The sequence below is a fragment of the Electrophorus electricus genome, chromosome 14 (genome assembly GCF_013358815.1).
Source record: "Electrophorus electricus isolate fEleEle1 chromosome 14, fEleEle1.pri, whole genome shotgun sequence".
In the NCBI taxonomy this organism is placed as follows: Eukaryota; Metazoa; Chordata; class Actinopteri; order Gymnotiformes; family Gymnotidae; genus Electrophorus; species Electrophorus electricus.
In genome coordinates this window covers 19,754,634-19,773,157 of record NC_049548.1, presented here as the reverse complement: position 1 = coordinate 19,773,157, position 18,524 = coordinate 19,754,634, and the positions used below count along the sequence as shown (strand labels likewise).

The following is an 18,524-nucleotide window of genomic DNA, read 5'->3' as shown; positions in this document are numbered from 1 at the left end:
TGCTGTTTCCACGGTAGTGAAAGATCCAGGATTCATGGTGTTTTTTTATGATTTCTGAATCAAAGGTTTGACTGATCCTGACCCACCCACCCATTTTCTTAAAAAATAAAAGACATGTAATTACTGTTGGACTAGCCATAACCCTAGTGTTTTATGATCTCCCACTATACACATTAGTGTTTAAAAGAACCAAATTGGGCTTTGCTCTTTTTCCACTTGGACAGCTTAGTGGCATAACCCATCTCCTCTCGCGCAAATGCGTGCACACACACAGTGATTGGATTTCTGGCCTGAGTGCTGGTGTTTTGTGCCTCTGGCTGTTGAGTGTTTGTAGGAGTGAATCTGCAGCTGTGTAGGCAGACAGAAGGATCTAACACAATGGCAAGGCATGGGCTGGCTTTGGGAAGGACAGCCATAGCACAGACGTCTGCCGCTGAACAACACAAACATGCTTTGTTTTCTATTCCCTCAAATATGCTGTCAGCTGTATGGGCACTCTGCAGGTGTGCACCACTAATGTACCTGTATGCAAGTTCCCATATGCAGGTATACACCACTGATGTCACCCTATACAGGTATACCCTGCTAATGTCCCTGTATACAGGTGTGCACTGGTATTTCATTGGATATACTGCTGTCATTGTTTAATTATCTAACAGTGACTTTGCCAACAGTCAGTATTTTTACTTTTATTTTTAATAATAAAATCTACCAGACATAATGTATACCCTCCACAGTTTTGCAGTGGTGCCCTGTACTGATATCCGAGTTGACAGTGTGAGTTGTTTCCCCATATCTTTGTATGCATAGATCTAGGTTTTCCATCGGTATTCAAAGCTTTTTCTGGAGCACATAAGTATGGTATAATGGATCTTATGTGTGGTATAAGGCATCATATGCTTGTCATAAGCAGTGATAAATATTTGTATCATCAAGGTTTATAATAAATCTTACCACTTTGAAATATTATAAGAGCAGTCATGTGACATTCTTTGGAAGCATTAAACAGGTGAGGATGAGCTTTTCTCATATGAAACATGTCTGGTTGGAGTTATGACAGTTAACCTAATTAATAACATTACTTGAAAAATCTTCTAATTACAAATATAAGGCCAGTCTTGGGTTAATATATTTCTACCCTGAGTATGAAGCAGATGGTATAGCATTCTGCTGGTTAAATATTGGTTCTCAGAGAGTTGCTGACTTTCACTTCAGCTACTAAAATGCCTGAAACTGCACAAGCCTAAAGTAAAATACTTTTACTTCATTAAAACTCCCCTTCCTGCAATTTTACTTATTTTAAGACTGCAACGTTTGAGATATGCCTCTGCCCACTGGCCACTTGGTTCTCCACGACAAACCCCCAACCTCATTGCTTTGCTCTTACAGAAAGCTCTCTGGAAGTGCAGCTCACCTACTGGGTGGTCCCATGTCTGAACTCTGGTCCTGCCCGTGTGGCTCTCAGGTTACACACCAGTGTTCTGTCACTCCAGAGATGTGGCTCGGAAGAAGCCAGCTCTCATGTTTCCATCTCCTTGCCGTATGTGCAAAGGAATTCTGAGTCAGGGTCATATCACACAGGTCATAAGACACTCATGTCAGTTGTGTGTTCCTGGACATCCGGTTCCAAACTGGGAACCACCCTTCTGTCAGGGTTGATGGCCTTGTTGGTCCTTCCCCTGGGAGCACTAGAACTGTCATCTTTCCAGGTCTGGATTGCAGGTCATCCATCTGGACACCATCGTGCTGCGGGCCAAAAAGGCTCTTCTCCGGCACCTGCCCAGTCCAGCGGTTTGACTTCCTTGGTGTTCACGTACATCAGCTGCTGTAATGCGTGCGGGCCTCTTCACAGAGTCGTGGCAGTGACGAGCTTGTGGCATAATTCAGCACCGAGACGACAGAGGCAGCTCGTCCCTCTTTATATCTTGGGTCTGGTCCCTCTTCTTGTCTTGGGTTCTGGTTCTCTGGACAGCACACCTGGCCTCGGTGCTTCCTGCCAGAGCTCTGATGCCACCGCTTGCCAGTTGACTTGGACAACATGACCGTTTCTTCTGTGAATCAGCAGACAGGATGAGTCTGGTCTGATGGCCTCCGCTCTGCTGTTTTAGCTGCTTCAGTATTCACTGGGATTATAGTGGAGTCCCTACTGGCATGTTAGAAACAAAGAGCTCTCCTGGAGCCAATAAAATAGACAATTTTTCTTTTCTTTTGTTTGGTTTCTTTAATCCATTTAAAGAATGAATGCTCTCTTAAGTGCAGTAGTTCAAGAGAAAAAAAAACATTTGACCTCTTTCAGCCTGTTATGTTATGATTGTGGAAGTCTTCTGAAGTCTCAGAGACCTTGAACTATTGCTCACTCATTTTTAGTTTCCAGTTTAGCTCTACTCATACAACTTGGTACAATAGGCTTCTGGGTGTGAATGTCAGGAAACTGACCTGAAGACAGAAGGAGCTTGAATATCCAAGCATGGTTCATTGCACTTGGGGTCCTGTCTGAAACAATAACTCTAATCCTGGATATTTACGTCTGAATTCCTCTTTTTGTTCTTCTTGTAATAGAATGTTTCTATTCTTCTTGTCATTATTTGGGTATTTTGGAATAAAAAATACATGAAAAGTGTATTATGCCTAGTGTAATTTAGGGTTGATCAGATTATAGTGAAATGAAGGTATCAAGGGGGATGTTTTCACTGTCATGGTGGGTTAGTTGTGCTGTATCTCTGTGTGGGGGTCTCCTAGTGATGGAGACACCTGTGTCCCTGATCTGATCAAAAATGTATAATATCTTTGAAATTGAAACTGTAAATTCACATTCTACATAGTAAATGGGTCTGCATGTGAAAGTTATGGAGGTCAGTGCTACTGGGCTGTCTGTAGTAAAGGAGTGTATTGTAGGTCTGTGCTGTCTGTAGTAAAGGAGTGTAAAGGAGGTCCGTGCTGTCTGTCTAGTAAAGGAGCATAATGGAGGTTTGTGCTGTCTGTATTAAAGGAGTGTATTGTAGGTCTGTGCTGTCTGTAGTAAAGGAGTGTAATGGAGGTCTAGTAAAGGAGCGTAATGGAGGTCTCTGCTGTCTGTCTAGTAAAGGAGCATAATGGAGGTCTGTGCTACTATTCTGTAGATGGTGATGCGTTGGGTTTCACCTGTCTCCCTTTTGTAGATATTTAAAGGATTTGTTTTGAAAGAGAAGGATGAAAATAATTTTATAGGGATACTTAGTCAGACAGAGAGTGACTGAGGGAGTGTCAGTAGCTTGAGAGAGTGAGAGGGAGTGTCAGAGATGCAGTGTGAAGTCCGCTGGTTTCTCTTCACTGTTGACCCTTAGGGAGAGTGTGGTGGAGAGATTATGCTGACTCTGCTTGTGTTCCTAGGGCTCCAGTCCTGCTGTCTGCCCTACTCCTCTGTCTCATGTTTGCACGTCATCCATCAAATGGCACCGGTGCATCACTTTCGGCACACGGTGGCTCATAGTACATCTCACCCCGTCTTTTCCTTTGTGTGGCTTCTTTTTGCTGGCTAAATGATGGTGCAAGATGACCAGAGAAGGGGCTCCAGGTGTGCTGTTCCTTAGGCTACGTACGTTCATGAGATTGCCCAGCTAAAACAAAAATGGTACAAGCCAAATAAATAGCGCAGACATCTCTTTACTCAAGATGCAAATAATAATGGTCCGCTTTGCTCTGACCTCTCTGGCACTTGGGACCATGCGTTTGCACTAGTTACAATGGTGTGAAGCATAAAGCTTGCCAGTCTATAATTAAGATAAATGACACCTAATCAGTTTGTTGTAAAAGCCTCTAGTTATGAAGTTTTGGGGAAGGATGTTCAGGTTTACGATTCCTCTCCCAGTCCTGTTCTGAACTGTAACATATGTCTTTTTTATCATTCATTTCTTAGTATTGAACTCGCTGGGTTGACTCTCTCTCCTCACTCACCTCCTGCCTTCTGAAACATATTCACTCTCAAGCACAGCAAAGGGGAGAGAGAAAGAGGAGGAGAAAGGAAGTGGAGGAGTGAGCAGAAGAGGAGGGGGGCTGTTCGGGGGCTGTCTGTCATGCCAACAGACAGTTTCTGTCACCGTGCACCTTTCAGAGCTTTTGGGGAGATCAGTGCACATAAACCCACGCCTTTCCCCCACTAGCATGCATGCGCTGTGTCATATGTGACCTTTCTGGCTGTCAGTCAGTCTCACACCATTTCTGTGGTGTTAAAACAGACATCACACAACTCGTGCTGCAGGTCTCTGTGAAGACTGCTGTCTCCTATCCAATACTGAGACACAGCTTCCATGGGTCATCGGCAGCATTTCCCTTCTGCATGCATCGCCATTGCCAAGGAGGGTTCTAAATTCTTAGCCAATGTTTAGCAGGGAGCTTCTACCACACTGTGATGACTGTTTCCATATTGAACAGAAAGTAAATCTCTGAAGCTGGTTTGATCTTTTGACCCTCAGGTTTGTTCAAGATTCATTTCTAGCCACAGAGCTTGTCCTGTTTAATGTGCTTTAACCTGGATGCTTTAAACTGGAAGGTGGTGGAAGTGAAGAGAGAGAGAGAGAGTGTCAGAACAGAGAAGAAGAGAGTGGGCTCGCTTCAGGAAGACTGATCTGCATTGCAGATGAACGCCTGCAACCCTGAATTATTCAGTGTTAAATAGAAACGTGAAACTTTCCTTCGTTCTTTGGTTTTTATCTTTATTCATCAGCGCTTTGCTAATGGGCCCCTGGCTTCCTCTCTCCTCAGCCTCCGCCAGGGAAACACCAGCTGCCCGTCCCAACAAGCATGGCCGCGATCACCCTCTTGTACGGACGCATCCGGCTTTACTTCAGCTTTGGCCTGTTCCTGAGCCTCTGTGGTGAACGAAGGCCCAGGGGAGGGGGTATGAGTGAAGCCTCTCTGATGGCCCTGGTTTCCACATGCTGTCGGTTTGCGGGTCAGCACCGCCAGCAGCCAGAGACAGGTGGATGGGGGAGGCTTTGAGGAGTCGTGTAAAATCCTCTCCTGTTGAGAGCTGAGGAGAGAACGCATTATCTTTTGATTCAGTCAATAGCTGTGCTTTTCCTACTGCACATGCCACCACTATTGTGCTGTAGCCAGACTGTTAATCGCTTTCATCATGTTGGTGGGGAAGGAGGAATGTCTTTTTTTGGTTTTCACTCACTTTTCATAGTTTTCATCAACCATATGATGCTTGAAGATGGAATGTTATCATGTTTACTTTGGTACAGAGACATTATTTTTATGGTTTGGTAAAATGTTTGAGATTGTGTTTATAGTTTGGTACAGTGAGAATTATTTTCAGAAATTGTGTTTAGGGATCTGGATTACATCTCATTTTAGCATCGTCTGAAATTAGCTTCAAGATAATCTGTAGCATTTTCGGTCAATAATGGATTTGGTGGTAACAGGTCTCTCAGCCTCTCCAGTAAGATCTGATCTGGTGTGTTAGTGTCGTTGACATTAAGACACAGCAGTGAGCCAACAGGCATTTTCTGGACTGAACATTTTCTGACTCACTGCGTTGGAAACCATACAGAAATGATTGAACATGATATAGGTGCACTGCCACCGGACTACCCAAGTGTATAGAGTTGACAGTCAGGTTTGGTGGAGGACGGGTGATGCTCAGGTGCTGTTTGTCAGGGTTTAGGTTGAACCCCCCCCAGTAAGGGTAAGTTTTAAGGGTGATGTTAATGCTACAGCATACAAAGACATTTTAGACAATCGTATGCTTCCATTTCAGAGAAGGCTCTTTCCTGTTCCAGCATGTCTGTGTACCTATGCATAAAGAGAGGAGGTTTGAGGAGTTTGGTGTGGCGAAACTCCAGTGACCTGCACAGAGTTCTGCCCTCAACCCTACTGAACACAGAGCCATAACCTCAGCCTCGCTGAACACAGATCCCTGCCCTCAACCCCACTGAACACAGAGCCCTGCCCTCATCCCCACTGAACACAGAGCCCTGCCCTCATCCCCACTGAACACAGAGCCCTGAACTCAACCCCACTGAACACAGAGCTCTGAACTCAACCCCACTGAACACAGAGCTATTGCCATAACCTCAACCCCAATGATTGGAGCCCTGAACTTAACCCCGCTGAACACAGAGCTCTGAACTCATTTTCAAAACCAAGGGTTTTAATATAATGCGATGTCTAGCAAGCTCATACAGGTGTGATGTTCAGATGTCCACATACTTTTGGCCACATGGAGTAGCTATATGTCTATATGGTATATATTACCTGTCTATATCCACCCATACCTAGCTACCTATATAGCGAGGGCAGTGAGACCCAGCCTCGTACCTGGGTTTTACAGCTGGGAAATGAGCAGAGCATCTCGCATGCCTGCACATATCTGCATCTACCTATATCTCTTTATCTATAGGTAATGTCTGTCTACATTTCTCTATATGCAATGTCTAGGTTTAGGGTTAACTAGGTTACATATGGTTATATGTAATGTCTACCTATATCTATTTACCTATATTGACATATAACCCTAATCCTAGACAATAAATATCTTCATCTTCCTATATGTAATATTTATTTATCTGTTTCTCCATATTTAATGCCTATGGTTGTATGTAATGTCTAAAGTTAGGTTAGGCTTATATGCAATGTCTAGGGTTAGGGTTATATGTATTGTCTAGGGTTAGGGTTATGTGTTGGGTTAGGGTTGGGTTAGGGTTATATGTATTGTCTAGGGTTAGGGTTATGTCTTGGGTTAGGGTAATATGTATTGTCTAGGGTTAGGGTTATGTGTTGGTTTAGGGTTGGGTTAGGGTTATATGTATTGTCTAGGGTTAGGGTTATGTCTTGGGTTAGGGTTATATGTATTGTCTAGGGTTAGGGTTATGTGTTGGGTTAGGGTTATATGTATTGTCTAGGGTTAGGGTTATGTGTTGGGTTAGGGTTATATGTATTGTCTAGGGTTAGGGTTATGTCTTGGGTTAGGGTTATATGTATTGTCTAGGGTTAGGGTTATGTCTTGGGTTAGGGTTATATGTATTGTCTAGGGTTAGGGTTATGTGTTGGGTTAGGGTTATATGTATTGTCTAGGGTTAGGAATATGTGTTGGGTTAGAGTTATATGTATTGTCTAGGATTAGGGATATGTCTTGGGTTAGGGTTATATGTATTGTCTAGGGTTAGGGTTATGTGTTGGGTTAGGGTTATATGTATTGTCTAGGGTTAGGGTTATGTGTTGGGTTAGGGTTATATGTATTGTCTAGGGTTAGGGATATGTCTTGGGTTAGGGTTATATGTATTGTCTGGGGTTAGGGTTATGTGTTGGGTTAGGGTTATATGTATTGTCTAGGGTTAGGGTTATGTGTTGGGTTAGGGTTATATGTATTGTCTAGGGTTAGGGTTATGTGTTGGGTTAGGGTTATATGTATTGTCTAGGGTTAGGGTCATGTGTTGGGTTAGGGTTATATTTATTGTCTAGGGTTAGGCATATGTGTTGGGTTAGAGTTATATGTATTGTCTAGGGTTAGGGATATGTCTTGGGTTAGGGTTATATGTATTGTCTAGGGTTAGGGTTATGTGTTGGGTTAGGGTTATATGTATTGTCTAGGGTTAGGGTTATGTGTTGGGTTAGGGTTATATGTATTGTCTAGGGTTAGGGTTATGTGTTGGGTTAGGGTTATATGTATTGTCTAGGGTTAGGGTTATGTCTTGCGTCAGGGTTATATGTAGTGTTAGGAATTTTGTTCTCCCCTCCTGCTCTCTGTAGTCTGCTTACGTAGTTTTGCTGTGGTCCTCCTTTGTGGCATTTAAGATATTGATTTTCTAATACAATATGCTGTGTTTAGAGCTAATTGGTTATTGCTCTTTATTATTAGGGTATTAGCCTATGTAAGTTGCCTTTTACATTACATATATTAAAAACCCCTCTGTTTGTGTAGAGCTCTTCAGCTGTGTCTTTGTGGCTGTTTCTCACTAAGTGTGTGTGATATTAGCTTTTCTGGTTCTATCAGCTCCTGTCTCTGTGCATGTCGTTGGCTGTAAAATCCTCACTGGTGTCACCAGAGCCTGCAGCACAATGACCCATTAATGGAAATAAAAGAGCAGCATGCAGTGCTGTGGTCAATTTGTTCTTTGCTTGTTGATTTCCTGGACAGAATAGACCGACGTAAGCACATGGGCGCAAACTGATGCAAATTGCTGTCATTTTGGGGCTCATAAAAAAAAACAAACAGGCCTGGAAGAAAATGGCTGTGTAGCGGAGGAGGGAGGGACCTCCACCTTAGGGATACTGCTCCCAGCATCCATGGAATTGCACACTGGCTGTATCCATGGGAAAGAACACTCCCCATACCTGTGAAAAGGCACACTGACAAGTCAATATCATCCACTTAAGTGAAGTAACAGATGCAGAGAGGTAAATGTGTACATAAACCAAGGGTTTGCAGCATTTTCTATCTTTCCAAGTGATGGTGAGCTCATTGTTGAAGGCTCTGGCACGGCAGGTGTGCAGTGGAGGTGTGAGGGGACAGCCCCTTCCGTGCACCCCTCCGGGGCAAGCTTCTGAAAAATGAAGTAAAAAAAAATCACTTTTGGACACTAATGAAGCAATTATAGAACATTTCAGGTGCAAATTAATTTTTTAAAGTTTTGTGCCAAAAGCAAGTGTGAGTGATTGCAGGAGTTATTATGTAAAGTTTGACTCCCCTGTGAGTATGAGGGAGAGTGCGTCTTCACTGTCTCCAAGTAAATTCATTCATTAATTCATTAATGTAAATTCACCCCAGGAAAGGATTAATATTCATGTTTCATGCTGAACATAACCCTGTACATTTTCCTAGTTGTTCGCGTGTGTGGGCACGTGCATGCATGCATGTGTATGCGTGCATGTGTGTTCATGCATGCTTGTGCGTGTGTCCAGGTCACTGACAGGGGTTTTTAGATTTAGATTTTTAGATTTGCTGTTTTACATCAAGAGTTTATCCATTAGAAGACACAATTCTGTATTCTACTGTAAATTCTATTGTATTCTATTGTATTTTGTTCTTTCTTACATTTCTTCTTTTCTCCTCTGTTCTTGCTCCAGGGGCAGTGTACTTGGAAGGTGGGTTGGAGGAGGCCAAGCAACTCTTTGGGAGATTGTTGTTCAACAGTGAGGTAACGTTTATGTGTATGTCTGTGAGTGTACATGTATGTATGTGTGTGTGTGTGTGTGTGTGTGTGTGTGTGTGTGTGTGTGTGTGTGTGTGTGTGTGTGTGTGTGTGTGTGTGTGTGTGTGTGTGTGTGTGTGTGTGTACATGTACGTATGTGTATGCGAGAGCAAGAGATTAAATGTTTCCTACAACTGTCCTGTAGTCCTGAAACTAAACAAAAGGTTGATTTAGTTAAAACCAGAGCAGTGTTGTTTCTGCTTTTCTTCAGGAGGAAAGAAGTGTTTTGTTTTTTTGAGAGAAAAACATTTGCCATTTTAAAGATGTTATGTGAGTGTAGATCTGCAACAACATCTCAGCGAGTTATCTTTGTTAGGCTTTAGAATAATCTGTGCTATGGGATTTAGAGCCTAGTTTTGGATTATAGACTTGCTTATGGGGATTCATGATGCTCTTCTATCAAATGTCCACTCAGAATAAAGCTGTGAGTAGAAACAATCACTCTGTTCTCCACCAGAGCTAACAGATTACAGGATGAACAAAACCCACAAAAACAAACCAGTGACACACAGCCTCTTCAGTGAGCACATGCACACACCTCACACAAGGCTGTGTTGTGCTTTTGAGCCATGAATCCTACACACACTGTGTGCATGTGCATGTGTGAATGCATGCACGCTTGTGTGACTACACGTGTGTGTGCGCACGCGTGTGTGCGCGCGTGTACATGATGAGCATGGAGATAAACAGCATATGTCCTGCTGCTAGAGCTGCCACCAGCTGATCAATGTTGCCATGGTCACACTGTTCTAGGGAGAGAGTCAGTGGGAGATGGGGTGGTGGCACCCAGACAGGAGGAGTCCCTGGGGTGAGCGTCACTCGCAGTGGATATACATTACCCACAATCCGGGGTAATTAGGGCACTGCAGGCTGCAGGGTGGCTGTGTGGATGTCTTCTACTGTGAGCCCAGGAAGAGGGAGGAAGGGGGAGCTTGGCATGTAGACAATACAAATGTAGAAGATACACAAGGTTCCCACTCAAAAAAGGCAAGGGGTTGCAATAAATTTGAGAGTGTATAATGTGCATCAGTGACGAATGTGACATGCTAAGTACTATGTGCAACGTGTGCCTGCTTTGTGTGTGCTATTGCCTTTTGGTTTTGGAATCACCCTCTGCACCTCCACCCTCTCTCTCTCTCTCTCTCACCCTCTCTACATCCACCCTGTGTCTCTCCTCTCTCTCTCTCTCTCTCTCTCTCTCTCTCTCTCTCTCTCTCTCTCTCTCTCTCTCTCACCCTCTCTACATCCACCCTGTCTCTCTCTCTCACCCGCTCTCTCTCTCTCACCCTCTCTACATCCACCCTGTTTCTCTCTCTCTCTCTACATCCACCTTGTTTCTCTCTCTCTCTCTCTCTCTCTCTCGCTCTCTCTCTCTCTCTCTCTCTCCACCCTGTCTCTCTCTCACCCTCTCTACCTCCACCCTGTCTCTCTCTCTCACCCTCTCTACCTCCACCCTTTCTCTCTCTCTCTCTCTCACACCCTCTCTATGTCCACCCTGTCTCTATATCTCACACTCTCCACCTCCACTCTGTATCACTCTCTCCACCTCCACTCTGTATCACTCTCTTTCTCTCTCTACCACACTGGCTATGTTTACAGCCAGTCTGATAAACTGTCAGTAGTCCGACTTATAGCTCAAGAGGAATACAATACGTCCATGTATACACCTCAGTCTCAATAGACTACTCTGATTGAGGCCATTCTGAATACAATTTTATCTGATTGAACAAGGAGGGTAATCCTGTAAATAATCCATACAATTTTAGAATAGTAGCCATGAATGCCTGTACTTGATTACATTCCTAATCAGAAACGTTTGAGTATGTTCTGCGCATTATATTGTGTTATGATGAACCTTTAAATGGTAAGAAGCAGGAACTACTCTGCAGAGAAAACAAACTTTATGCTTCAAACTTTAAAAGGCTTAAAAATAGTCAGCGGGATACATGACTAAAAAGCCTGCAATAGCGAGCTGTTCAGACAAGAATGTGAGCAGATTAATGACGGCGGCTTTACCCTAACTAAATTAAAAATGTTGCAGGACATGTCATACTCTCTGCTTCTTTAATAAGCACATGTGAACTGCTTTTTCCTGAGTCTGCCATAACATGTATGCTATGTACTGCTCTTTAAGGTCTTTAATTTATAATTTGAAAGAATAATCCAAATAGCCACTGACTGGCTCTCACCCTGTCTACCTCAACCCTGTCTCTCTTTCCCTGTCTCTTTTTTGCTGTCTCTCCCACACCCCAATCTTTCTCTCTCACCATCTTTCCCACCCACTTCTCCCAAAGTCCTCGAACACCATTAGAACTTTTGCTGAAATGAGCTGAACCACTTTCAAGATGTCAACAGGTCATCCATGTCAACAGGTGGAGGCTAGTGGTCATCCTTCATATTGAAGTAAAGCTGTGACTAAACTGGCACTGTTGGGCAGCACTGTAAAGATTCCAGATTAACAATAAAGGAGATTAAACTTCGGGAATAACAGTGGAGGGTTAAGGTTCGGGAGTAGCAGTAGGGGATTTAGCTTTGGGAGTAACAGTGAGGGGTTTAGCTTTGGGAATAACAGTGGGAGGTTTAGCTTTGGGAGTAATAGTGGGAGGTTTAGCTTTGGTAGTAACAGTGGGAGGTTTAGCTTTAGGAGTAACAGTGAGTGGTTTATCAGGCATGAGGGCCTTGCTGAGTGGCCTCCCACAATTCAATGGAAAAACTACATCCACACCTCACAGTCTACCCCAACACCTCGCAGTCTACCCCAACATGAAATGATGAAGCAGCAGTCCAGTATCCACATTGTCCAGTAGTCCAAGCAGGGGCCAAACAGGCAGCTTGGACACACTGAGACCTGCCAGTTCCCTACAGATCTCCAGCTTCTAGTTGTCTACAATTTTTTTTTCCTTCTTCTGGAATCTGGGTTACAGGGCCAAAATGTGAACCTTAGAATAGCAGACCCTTTGCTCCACTCTAACACAGGCAGCCATTCCTACCACACACATCCTGTGGTGATGGTATTATGGTAACGGCGGTGTCCTTTATGGTTGGTATTATGGTAACGGTGATGTCCTTTACTTATGGGATTATGGTGATTGATGTCCTGAGGTGATGGGATTATGGTGAAGGTAACAGGCCTCCGATGGGCTGGACGCTTGTGCCACCAGCAAATGGTGTGAGGTTCATGCTCGCTGTCTCACTGCACCGGGGTGCCACCTTTTCACTTTCAGGAGCTTTACATGCAGCTGAGCTACTGTTCCCAGTGTCTGCACTGCTTACACCCTGAAGGGGCGACCTAAAAATTACCTGCTCCTTATCTATCTCAGCCATCTATCTTAAATTCCCTCCCTACATGTCTGCCTAATTTACATAAGGCATATACTTCAGGCACCTACCATAGATATCTGCATAATTTATATAAGGTATATACTTCAGGTACCTACCATAAATATCTGTATAATTTACATAAGATATTCCCTTATGCAGTCAAAAAAAAACCATAAAGATGTAGTGCCCAATGATTTACTTGAACCCATGGAAAAAACAGTTGCCAGACTGGAATCATTAATATCCTGTAAGCACTTATAGAAGTCATGGCATTGCCTCCAGCAGTGATGGACAGACAGAAGCTGCTAGTGTTAGCCAAAATGCTTTCTTATTGATCATTTTGACATCTGTTTATTTGAATCTGTGTAATGCTGAAACAAAACAGAGACTTATGTTGGTCTGTGGATTACTCTCACCCCACCACTGTAGCCCCCTTCCAGCCTCCAATCCTGCTACCTCCTGGATGGCTGGCCAAGTTGTCATTTAGTATGTGTAAACCCAGGGTCCCCCAAAAAGTAATTCTAGTAACACCTACAGTGGTTAAAGCAGAGAGACTGAACCCGTGAATCCACGTCAACCCTTGTAGTGCAGCTGAAGAGTCCGGCAGGGCTGTGAGTGAAGATTTTCCTCCAAACGGTGCTGAAAGCCAGGGAATGTGTAAAGTGCTAGTGACCTCTCCAGTGTGATTAGCTGTCTAGGCATCAGACACAAGCTCTCCTGTGTGTACCACCCTCAATCAGCTAGACTGGCGGAGAGAGAAAATAGGACAATCAAATCAAAACTGACAAAAATATGCCAAGACACTGCATTAAATGTGGTGACCGCATTAGTCCATATCCTGCTGAGCATGAGGTGCTCAAGAAATCGTAGCACACATCTAATGCCAAATGAAATGCTCACAGGAAGAGCAGTGCCAGTTCCCTACACACCCAGATTACTTAGGCGAACAGTTGGAACAACTGGACAGAGTTGTCAAAATACAGGAATAACTTCTGTATACCAGGCTTTGGATCACCAAGTGAAGGAAGCCAGCCTAACTTATAAAGAAGCAGTGAAACCTGACAACCTGCTACAGCTGGATGACTGGGTCTGCGTGAAGGTTCGCAAAAGGCTGTGCTTTGACCAGGCACCCTAAAAATATAATCAGTTAGTAACTGAGTTTATAACACCTGAACAGCAGTGGTGAACAGGTAGTGTGTGGCTGGCAAACTGCATGTTGACAATGGCTGCAGTCTGTAACTGTACACTTATAAAATGCTGCTGTAAGATGATTAGAAAACTGACCAATGAAACAGAACAAGGTGCTGTTTAGGGCCGCTAATGTATTTCTGTTTGTGCTGTCTAATGTATTTTCAGTTTGACATGTGATCAAAGCAGTTTGCATCTATTTTACCTTCTTAAATTTCTCATTACTATGAAGGTGCAGAATGTGTGGAAATTCACTTTGGAAACAGAGAACAAGGGAGTTCAGTTTACCTCCACAAGCAGCCAACATTCAGTTCCCTGTGACTATTTCTGGCAGCACTTTTGAAAGCCTGATCTGTCTCATGTTCGAAAGCCCAAGTCCTTCTGGTTAGAGAAGGGTAGGCCACACGGGAGCTTGTCCACTTCTGTTCCTCAAGGCAACAGTCACTATCTAAACTCATTTCAGCTGGTTGACGTGTGCTCAGTGTGTTTCTGTTCAATGGTAAATGACTAAAGCCAGCTCATGGGGAGCTCTCTTAGGCCCTTTTGTACTTTTCCACTGAACACTCCTCTACTCTCAGTACTTCTGCTTGTTAAACAGTAGATGGAACTTTCTGGAGCCTTTTCTTTATTCCAAATAAAAATGTGTGTGTGTGTGTGTGTGTGTGTGTGTGTGTGTGTGTGTGTGTGTGTGTGGGTATGTGTGTCCACTATTGTGTGGGTCCACTATTGTTTAGAACTGACTTATATTAGAAAGTTAGTTGAAGATATTTAGTGGGCATGCAGACATGGACGTCAAGCTGTAGCTCACCTCCAGACTCTTAGACATGGTAGTCCAGACACGTGGTAGCCTAACAGTTCTCTGCACAGTGGACAAAGCGTACCTGTTCTCAGCCCCCTGCAGGTCCATTTATGTCTTCTTCTTTTTTATATTTCAGTGCACAGCATAGAACATAGCCAAGCTGTACATTTACCCACCGTTTCTGAAACATTTTTTTTTCCAACATTATTGAATGTGGCAAATTGTATTTAATGGAGTGATTACTGTTGACAGACAGCTGCGTGTGTAAATGGAATGTTCCACACATGAGCAGTTTGGTTTTGCCGTGTACGTAGGACTGATGGCTTTCATACTGTATGACCATATATATAAGTCTTCAGCTTTGGCCATGCTGGAATGACAATTCAGACATCAGAGAACTAGACTTCCAAAATTAGAAATAAAAACTTTGTAATAAAAGTATTTTGAGTATAAAATAGACCTCTGTGTATTTGTTATAGAGTGACATTTGCATGTTTTATTTACATTTTTTTTATTTATATGAAATATTTATGTTTAATGTAGAATCGCCTATCCCATTTTTAGCTCAGCACATTTTACATCTTCATGTCTGTATAACTTGACAACAGTTCTGCTGTTGGCGTTAACATTAACAGCCAGTGGTTTTCAGCCTGCACAGATCACATTTTATGATGTGACGAAACAGATTTGCGTAAGATGAGATGACTTTTGAAAATACAAGGGCCCAGTGTGTGGAGATGCTCTAAGGTTTTGTAGAGCAGTTGTGTATATGCAACACACTTTTCCCTTTGAAATTACATCAGGGTTTAGTATTAGTCTTTATCAGCAATTTGCTGTACTGCTCACTTGTGTATAGTCACATTGTTGTCTTCCCCCATATTATAGCTACTGCATTATTGATATTAATCCACTAGAGCACAGTGTGCTTGCTAGAATAAATTATTCAGACTATTCAGAATAATGGGATACTTGCTATTGCTTTTATTGTTAAGTCACGTGTGTGATGCCCATTCACTTCTGACATTCACTTCTTCACTTATCTGACAGAATGGATCCCAAACCAGCGAGTGCCATTTTCCTGGTGAAGGCATTGCTGGGTATAAATAGCCCCTTAATGCTGTCTAGCAGGTGATGTCTGCTGTCTGCCAGGTTGTCACGTTGTTGCATGGGAACTGCACCTGACAGTGTACAGACACAAGTATAGTGGCTGATCAAAACCAGAGCTACAAGACACGCAATTGTTTGATTGTTAGCATTTTTTTGGGGGGGGGGGGTAAAGTGTAGGCTATATTTCATCCAGTGTGTTTGGAGCAACAGTTTGGCCTATTGTGGTTTGTCTGGTGAGTAGAACCATGGCGTTACCTTTCCCAAGAGGTATACGTGCTAATGTCCATGAATGTGGCACGGCATCTGAAAATAAATCGAATGAGCAATCTGTTATTTGTTTGGGATTTATTTGCGTATATTCATGTTAGTCTAATGCTGGGAGTTGATGGCACAATACATTCAACCTCAGTTGACCAAAAAAGTAATTGTGTAATTTGTTTATGTTTGTTCTAATTTGTGCATTTCATTGATGATTTTGTGTTAATATCACAAAAACCAAACAATATTTTTATGGCACAAATTGGCATAAACACAGCACAGCTGAATGTATTTATTATTGGATGGACTTGCTGTTTCAGTGGATTTGCTTGGAGTAAATGGCTTCAAATTTGGCTAAAACAAGGATTGTTGGAATGCAGTCTAATGATGTCTCTAAAAGCCTGCCTACCTAGGGTTGGGGTTATACATGTAATCTAACAAGGGTTGGGGTTATAAATGTAATCTAACAAGGGTTGGGGTTATAAATGTATTTACCTAGGGTTAAGGTTTTAAATATAGTCTACTTAGGGTTAGGGTTATAAATGTATTTACCTAGGGTTAAGGTTATAAATGTAGTCTACTTAGGGTTAGGGTTATAAATGTAATTTACCTAGGGTTGGGGTTATACATGTAATCTAACAAGAGATAAGGTTATAAATAATGCCCTTGTAGACAGCTACCTGTTTGTTTATAATGGTTAAATTGGCAGTTTTTCTTGTTTAATAGATATTTGAATGTTTATTAGAAATTGTTGGTCATGATTTTAGAAAGTGCCTGATCAACTATTTGGTCAGAAACATAATGGTCTTCCCAGTTAGGCCCTGACTTTAGTATGAGCACCCCAGGATGTTAAATGAAAAATATTCTTCAATAGCAGTTATTTAGCTGTATTTATGTAAAAGAGAAGCATCAGATTGTTTACTTATTTATTGATTTGTGCTTGCAGTGTGAACCTGTTCAGAGCAGAGCAGCTCTGTAGACTGCTCACCCTGGCTGACCTTTAACTCGGGGGAGAGGGTGTGGGCCAGATCTGTCAGACTTTTGGCCTTAATAAGATTCAGTGCATGAATCCTTTCCTCTTCCACACTAGGGAACCGTGGGAAGAACTCATCAGTGCAGGCCCATACTCAGGAGATGGTCATTCTCACATCACATCAGTGATGAGCTTACTCTCACTGTTTGCTTTCTTCACAGGACCTCCGGGAGGTTTGGCTGAACTACCCACCACATCCATTACAAGTGAGTGCAGTGTTTCATGGGAGGTTTATATTGACACACCTGCATGTATTATTTCTGTAAGGTTGTCAGGATGTTGTGGATTATTCTGTGAGAGTGGCTTTACTGAATGTCTGTTTAGCACCAATCCCCCCATTTCATATGCTGCTCTTGGTGTCTGTTAGATGAATGAAAGCAGCAAATGTTTGAAATTTTGAAATTAGGATTTGGATTCAAAGATGAAAGAAACAGGATTATAGAGAAACAGCACACGGCTTTGGGAAAAACTGTGTGTGATGGTGTTTCAACACTCGTGGGTAAAACTTTGATATATATATATATATATATATATATATATATATATATATATATATATATATATATATATATATAATGTGTGTGTGTGTGTGTGTGTGTGTGTGTAGACGGAGTGGAAGGAGTGTAGCATCAGTGGGGCATTTGTGTGTTTTTAGAGAGCATATGATTTCTCTCTCAGAGCTTGAACTGCTTAATACTGACTAGAGCAAAGAAACATGTTCCAAAAGGTCACAGAGGCTGTGAGCTTAAAGTTCTCCACCCTATCCAGCTGTCACAATGTCTCAGCAGCAGTCTGTGTGGGCATGGGGGTGTGCATGTTTGTGTGTATACCTGGGTGTGCTTGCCTGAGCAGTTTTGCAGATGCTCTTCCCCAGTTTGTGTTGCCATTTGGAATGTCTAAATGAGCCGACTGTTTCTGCCTGGCTACTAGGCAAGGCTGAACCAATGGCATAGAGAAAGACACACAGGAAGACAAGTAACACCAGTCCAACAGCCAGTAAGAGTAGTCCATTGGAGAGTAACAGCAGTCCAACAGCCAGTAAGAGTAGTCCATTGGAGAGTAACAGCAGTCCAACAGCCAGTAACAGTAGTCCATTGGAGAGTAACAGCAGTCCAACAGCCAGTAAGAGTAGTCCATTGGAGAGTAACAGCAGTCCAACAGCCAGTAAGAGTAGTCCATTGGAGAGTAACAGCAGTCCAACAGCCAGTAACAGTAGTCCATTGGAGAGTAACAGCAGTCCAATGGCCAGTAACACCAGTTCATTGGCCAGTAATGCCAGACCAACTGTGAATAGCACCAGTGGTCTGTTAGGTAAGCAGGATCACTTGCTGTTTTTCCAGCTTTGCCTGACTGCCTTGTCTCTGCTTGTGGCTTGCTGACATCTGCATTTCTACATCTGTCCTCAAGTTCAAATCTTGTTTCACTTCAGCTGGAACAAACTACATGGGTGTTTGTCTTCTGGTTTTTACAGTGTCATGCTAATTTGCTGCCATAGGGTGATGCAGACCTTTCCTCATTTATTTTTGAGTAAAACTTGGATGCTTCTGAGGTAAACACCTCATAGGGCTCACCAAGTTCATAAACGCATCTGTCAGGAGCAGTAAACTAGGACCATCTGTGTCACATAAGCCAGAGCCTTGTGTCA

The 18,524-nt window shown here is 42.9% G+C and overlaps 1 protein-coding gene across 3 annotated transcripts in view; it reads left to right on the top strand.

Moving 5' to 3' along the window:
* The window catches only part of drosha (drosha ribonuclease III), a 79,695-nt gene that overhangs the window by 31,887 nt on the left and 29,284 nt on the right, over nucleotides 1–18,524 (top strand). For all 3 annotated transcript variants that reach the window (XM_035533866.1, XM_027027883.2, XM_035533867.1), the window contains 2 exons: nucleotides 9,049–9,119; nucleotides 17,041–17,085. In XM_035533866.1, the coding sequence (XP_035389759.1) occupies nucleotides 9,049–9,119; nucleotides 17,041–17,085 (116 nt within the window). The remainder of the gene's footprint in view (nucleotides 1–9,048; nucleotides 9,120–17,040; nucleotides 17,086–18,524) is intronic.